This window comes from Uranotaenia lowii, chromosome 1 (genome assembly GCF_029784155.1).
Source record: "Uranotaenia lowii strain MFRU-FL chromosome 1, ASM2978415v1, whole genome shotgun sequence".
In the NCBI taxonomy this organism is placed as follows: domain Eukaryota; kingdom Metazoa; phylum Arthropoda; class Insecta; order Diptera; family Culicidae; genus Uranotaenia; species Uranotaenia lowii.
In genome coordinates this window covers 97,121,368-97,128,244 of record NC_073691.1, presented here as the reverse complement: position 1 = coordinate 97,128,244, position 6,877 = coordinate 97,121,368, and the positions used below count along the sequence as shown (strand labels likewise).

Sequence of the window (6,877 nt, the reverse complement as noted above, 5' to 3'; positions counted from 1 at the left end):
CAACTTCAACAGTAAATTGTATATTATTATGTTGAGAGTTGAAAACTTTTTGAACGGATTCTATAGTGTGTTCGGGCAATATCAAAAATAAATCGTCAACATACTTTCGTATATGTGGGAGCGAGATGGCACTGTGTGCTGTTGCTGCATCGAGTAAATCGTCAACCACTATTTCGGCGATAGGTGAAGCAATAGGGCTCCCCATAGCTAGGCCTGTTTTTTGCTTATAGTAGGTTTGGTTGAAGCAAAAGAAACTACTGTTCACGCAGAATTCGATGGTTTCTAGAAATAAGTCGAGGCATATGGGGGTATGAAGTGTGATTTGGTCCCAATTGGCTATCACGCTTTTCCGTACGAGCTCTATTGGTATGGAAGTGAATAGAGCCACCACGTCAAACGATACCATCACGTGCCCGTCGGGTACTGTGATATTGTTGACGTAGGTACAAAATTCGAACGAGTTTTTAATTGCGTATTTTGATTTAATTGAACGCTGTAGGATCATTTGAATTTGAATAAGGAATTTTGAATTCTACATACAAAACAAACGATGAATAAAAAATCTGTAAAAAGAGCACATCTTTTTATTGTACGGTCAGTAACATAAGACTTTACACGGATAAAAAACTAGGTTAAACTAAATTGTACTAACTGTTTGTTAATTTAACATGAACTTCTTAGATCAACTTCAATAAACTGCTATAGTTTAAAACATCCATTTGATGATAATAATTGACCGCTTCTAGGATGTTTTTTTTTTTCAAAACTATCTATAGATGCTGATAATATGTCGTTCAATAACAATATATTACATGGTGATTTCCATCCTCATAAAATTGAAGAAAAAAAAATCATTGATCAGATTTGTCAGATGTGGCGTACCAGTCTTCGCTGAAATTGGAATAAAAAATGTAATTTTTTTTACTAAACTTGGAACAATATTGTGAATACTAACCATCCCGGAACATTCTCGGGATCGTCGCACTGTTTTGTGTCCTCGTTGAACACGAGACCCGCATCACACGATCCAGATCTCGGTTCGACACCATTCAAGCAAATGTAGAACTTGGAACAATCCTCAGGATGGGCATAGTTTGGATGCGTAATCATTTGACCATTTTTGTCCATCTTTTCATAATCTCTCGGGCACTGGAACCCATCCTGAAGCTTCTCTGTAAAAGAAAAATGGGAAATCAAATACTGCTTCCCTTTTTTGTGTGCCTTCTCGGGGCAGTTACAAGTACATATTCTTAAAAAATGTTATCGTAGGTATTTAATTTCAATTGCCGCCCACTTACTTCTGACATTTCCGCCGCAGTTTTTGCGGTCAGCCATATCCGGCCAAACGCATGTTCCTGTCTTCAGATTGAAGTACAATCCGGCCACGCAAGTCATTTCCAGCTCTCGCCCGTTGACGCAGTGATAGAAAATGTTGCAGATCTCTGGCTCCACATGAGGGAAGAATCCATTCTGCCGAGGACAGTTCCCGATTGGATTAGGGGGTTCTGGAATTGAAAAAAAAAAAGATATTTCGTTTGTTTACTCTTTGGAATTAGATATTCCGATATTGTGCAGACCAGAATTTACCTGCGACTTGTCGCAGAAACCAAAATAACCTAGCTTTGATAGTTTAAGATTTTCAAACTGTAAAAATTTTAAATTGTTGAACTTGGAAATTCTAGGTATTTTTTCGCGGATTTTAATCCTTATGAATGATTCATCCCAGAAAAATTCTAGGTATGAAAACGTTTAAATTGTTAGAATTATTACAAACTATCAACATTCCAAAACCTGCGCTACGCTTGTGGGCAATGGATGAAGGATTTCATTTTTGGGTGTAATGCCAAATGATTTAAAATGCATGTAAATATCTGGTGTTTCATTTTTCGGAATTCTGGTAGATTTTAAGGAATGTTGAACACGTTCGTAGCCACGCTCATTTTTGCAGTTTTACTAGCCTGGCCAAAAGAAATTTTCAGGGCGTGAAAGTAAACAGAGAGAGAACTGCTAGATTTGCAACGCGTAGAGAAATTGAGTGGTTACCATGTGTAAGAGAACGTGACCCGTTTTTGATGTGACGGGACCTTATATTCATTTGTTAGTTTTTACTTACTTACAAAAATTACAAAATTTAAAAAAAAAAATTAAATGCCAAAATTTTAGAAGTGAAATTATGACAAAAAGCACAAGAATAACAAATATGCTAATTTAAACAACAAAAACGTTTGACTGAAATGACAAACTTTTGACAACTTTTGTCATTCTGATATTTCAGTAATTTTCATGCCTGGTGTATTTTTTTATTTTTGTAATGTCTTGTCGCATAGGATCAAAGGGGTGTAAGTGCTCTAATGATAATTTCGATGAAACGTGCTTTCAATTGTCAAATTACTCGATTTTTCATATATTTTTCGAATTCGAGCAGTTCAATCGAACAAGTGTTAAAAAATTTATAAAAAATCTGAAATTTACACCAGATGTAGATTGAGATACGAAAAATCGATTGGTAAACTGAACTCAAAATTGAGGGATCAATTCGGATTCTATTCAAACAATTTTTGCTTTATACAGAATTAAAATCCGTTAATCTGGCTTCTAGTACCGTAATACGGGGTAAGATTTCTTTTTTCAATATTTTTCGATTATTTGTCTGTTAAGGGTCTCTATTTCAACGGTTTTAACGAGTTTTCTTGATAATAAAGGATACAAAAACCTTCATAATATTTACAAATGCTGCAGAAAACTGCCACAAACCAAATGAAACAAATAAAGTAAATATGTAAATAAACAGCAGTTAGAGCAAAACTCATGGAGAACTTGATTTCCACTGCTTATTTATCATCGAAGACGCTATTTGTTAACAAATTGCAGCCCAAGTATGAAAATTCTCGTTCTTTCATTTCTGCGAATGAACTATTCTTAGAGACATAACTCAAATGATATAAAATTAATCATGAAACTCTACAAAATTAAACACAGCACTTTCGGTGGCTCAAAATTTCTAAATTTGTAACTATTGGTCCAGTGAATTCTGAGATATATAACGCTGAATTTCGGGTTTTCTTTGTTTAGATTTCTTCGCGGTTCGCGGTCCTTTATGTGGTAAGGCCGACAACAATTAAAATCGAAAGATGGACAATGATGCTGCATAAATAAAGTGGCTAAATTTTTTAACATAAGTAATAAAATTTTAACTGCAAAAACAAATGAAATTATGCCTTCTTTCAATTCCCTAGGCCCTCGCATTATTGCCCTCATATTTTTTCCTTCAAAATTTGCCATTTGATAGGGTTTCTAGCCTTTTGTCCTAGACTTGCTTACTCTTGGAAAATGTCCCTGTTTTTTTTTTAAATATCAAAAATTTACCTCAAACTACAACAAGAATTACACGAAAACTATACTACTATATATATACTAACTCTTAAGTTAACTCTCTCATAAACCAACCTGTTTGCTTCAATTTTAACGCTTTGATTTCATCAGGAAGGGCGTTTGTTTGCCAACTTCGAAAAAAAAGGTATTTCGAGATTTTAAATAACATTTTCGATTACATTGGAAACTTTCATAAACAAACCAAGGTTTCCCCAATTTGATACTCAACTTAAAGGTTTTTAAACGTAGATAAAAGTTTTGAGACATTTTAACTTTAGGCTTAGTTATTGATGATTATGTGGAAAAATTTCGTGTTGATCAAAGTTACCCCGGTTTACGGTAAATCAAAATAGATTGATTCGTCAATATAATGACTTTCAATTTTCCCCCAATTCAAGCTAAATGACTTTTAAATTGCTGTAGTCCTAAATTTGGGCATTACATTAATGATTCACCGAATTTAAGACTGGGTGTTAGCAAAAGGTGTACAATCGGCATTATCATAAAGAGATATAAGATGAAAAACTATTGTTATTCAACGCTACTTGCACAGAGAACAGACGTACAAGCTAGCCCACGAAACTTGTGTAAAATTTCCAACGATCGTTTTCAACCAAACTTTGGTTTTTGGCTGGGCCCACAGATGTCTCCAAACACATCAAAGAGAACTGTAAAAACCAAACTGAGAAAAAAATTTTGGTCAGTTTTTAACAGGTCGTATGAACTGTTTGGCATGCTTCAAGAAAATTGCTGTTAAAGTTTTGTAACACTTTCATCCGGTTGCATAATGGAAAAATATCTATTTCCTTCAAGCTATAAGTGCTAAATTTTGGACAATGGGATGCAAAAATGATGCTTGAAAGTAACCCGCTTAGAGATGTCTAGAATCAGTACTGATGGGTCAGACTGATCTTCAAGATCATGACGATATCCACTCAAGAAGTGCCAAAATTTATTGGAAAACTGTAAGTACTACACCGGTACTTTTCATAGGAATTTTACTTATTGACTTTTTTCGGTGAGTGAAACAACTTTTTTTTTAAATTTACGTAACGTTTCGGGTTACTCTGGGAAAGTCTGATGATGGATGAAGAAAATTAACCCGAAACGTTACGTAAATTTAAAAAAAAAGTTGTTTCACTTACCGAAAAAAGTCAATATTTAAAGTCCGTATAAAACAAAAAAGGGGAATTCTGTCCAGCCAAAAGTAACCCTTATTGCATTTATCAAGCAATAAATTAAACCCGTCTATTTGAGAGCGGCATTAGTTAAGTTATTAATTAATTCGTATACAATTAAACTTTTTTGAAAACTTGAAAGTTTGATTTGTAACTTTTGAACGGTGCAATAGATGGCACTGTCAAGTCAATTTTCAACGTATTTTTTGGATGTCAGCATTTGAAATTTTACACACTTTTTTGAAGATTTTTTGTTCGAGCTTGTACGTCTGATCTCTGTGGTACTTGTAAATCAACTTGTAAATTGTCTGAAAAAATACGATAAAATTTATTTGTTTGTTTTTATAGGAATTACCTAACCCTCTAAAGTCTAAAACCCGGGACGGTTTTTACTAAGATCAACATAAAACCAAGGTCAACCATTATTTTCACTTACTTTTTACGCAAAACGTTTCAAAAGAACTAGAAATGAATCTATTTTTTGAAAAGCATGATAATTTTGGAATTCTTAGAAATCTTTTGTCCCGCTACATATTTTTTTCCTGTTTTAAAAAATATTGGCATTTAAGTCTTGGAGCTACAACCAAGGTTGCCGAAAAAATTTCCGTGTTTTTTTTTTAAATCTCGAATTCTGTGATTTGAATCTAAAATTCTGTGACTGTTTTCAGTGACATATTTTCATTATTTAGAGTAACAATAATAAGTCGACAGTGACATAAAAATTTATAATTTTGGAATTCTGTAAATTTAAGGAAAATTTTAAAAATTCTTTGATCTGTGAAACAGATTCTGAGATAAAATTTTGTGATAATAGATTTTTCTGTGATTTCGGCAACCTTGACTACAACCAGTCTGGATTGAAAATTTGAGAAAAAAAATTATCCTTAGTTAGGTAGAAGCGAAAGGCAGAGTGTGAGTAAAATGACAAAATTATTAAAAATGTAAATTTACCTCACCGATTTTTTTTGTAGAACAAAAGTTCTGTGAATGTTTCAGTGAAAAAATAGAGGTTAAGGGGGCTAACGTACACCATATGAAACAGCTCTTTCTATAAGTTTCATGTGCCTTCTGTTTGCGAGTTTTTTTAGTTTGTGATATGTTTATTAACCAAATTGGATGTTTAATGTATCCAATGTGTTCTTAACTGATGTTATTCAAAATATAATAAAAAGCACTAGCCGATAATTCAGCATTTCCTTCATTGAGTTTATGGTTAATGGGCAAAATTGACATAAAAGTGATAAAAAAAATATTTTTGTTTTTTTTTTAAAGGGCCAGAGATTAAAAAAACTTAAACTTGCTAAATACTGATAAGGAACTATGCTTCACAATTTGTATGGCACCGGATTGTTTTTCATATCTAAAGAGTTGTCACATCCACTCGAAAATTGTAACTTTGAGGCCACACGAGACATCCTTGCTCTACACAAAATACCCTCATTAAAATTACAGTTCTACGTACGCAATTCCTTCCTATCCTTGCAATCGACATTGTAGATTTGATCGCATTTGTTGGCCAGTTTGCTGTCGGGATTGAACACTAGCCCATCCGGGCACAATTTCTCGGTGACGCGTCCATCCCGGCACTGGTAGTATCGGTCGCATTGATAGGGATCTTCGAAGTCACCATCATCCTCGGGACAGGTGAATTCGAAGTACTCCTCATCGTTGTTGTTGTTGGCAGCATCTGATGGAATCATCGAGAAAACGAAACGAAAGCGAAAGCAAAGCAAAAGTCAGTTGAAATCGATCGAAGCATGTGGGAAGATATTATGCAAACCGTGCTATTAGGACCATGCGAGATGGATCGAGGGAAGGGGATAGGGTAGGCGTTTATGTAACCAGTTTGCTGGCACCTCGATTCCCAAGGTCAACCAGATAGCTCGGTTAGCGGTGATAGTGGTTTGGTGGATGCTGGGGTCCTGAGCTACTTACAGTTGCCTTGTGAAAAGACCAGAGCAACCAGGAAGAGTGATTTGTACATGGTGTTCAAATTTACTCGACTAGGATCTCTCTCACTTTGACTCCTGGGACACCGCTAGAATTGGGGGTCTTCTGAGGACCGATCGCAGCAAAAGTTTTTACTATACTAGCAGTTGCTTTTGATGAGACGCTTTCTTTTAGTTGATTTGGAAGCCCCTTCTCTGTTGGGCCTCCATGCGACATCACGTTTGGATGCTGTGCGTTGTACGATCTGACCACTCGCAAGCGCCAAACCTGTGAGCGAGCAGTAGAAGAGGTGCTGCAAGCCATGACAATTACATGCCGCGAATCGCTCCATTATGAGCTCCGTACACGTGGAAGTCATTTGACAACACTAAACTCGT

At 35.2% G+C, this 6,877-nt stretch overlaps 1 protein-coding gene across 1 annotated transcript; it reads right to left on the bottom strand.

The window, feature by feature from the left end:
- Positions 1-555: 555 nt before the first annotated feature.
- LOC129738530 (protein obstructor-E-like) lies at positions 556-6,661 on the bottom strand. The gene is made up of 5 exons (XM_055729749.1): positions 6,486-6,661; positions 6,013-6,237; positions 1,299-1,505; positions 956-1,172; positions 556-891 (listed from the first exon to the last, which is right to left on the bottom strand). The coding sequence occupies exons 1-5, from the start codon at positions 6,532-6,534 to the stop codon at positions 852-854; spliced, it is 738 nt and encodes a 245-aa protein (XP_055585724.1). The 5' UTR covers positions 6,535-6,661; the 3' UTR covers positions 556-851.
- Positions 6,662-6,877: the final 216 nt, after the last annotated feature.

Coding starts and splice junctions, on each gene's coding strand:
- LOC129738530 (XM_055729749.1), bottom strand. CDS start 6,534: ATGTACAAATCACTCTTCCTGGTTGCTCTGGTCTTTTCACAAGGCAAC. Junction 1,506..6,012: donor CAAGGATAGGAAGGAATTGC/GTACGTAGAACT, acceptor TTTCAATTCCAG/AACCCCCTAATCCAATCGGG. Junction 892..955: donor CCCGAGAATGTTCCGGGATG/GTTAGTATTCAC, acceptor TTCCAATTTCAG/CGAAGACTGGTACGCCACAT.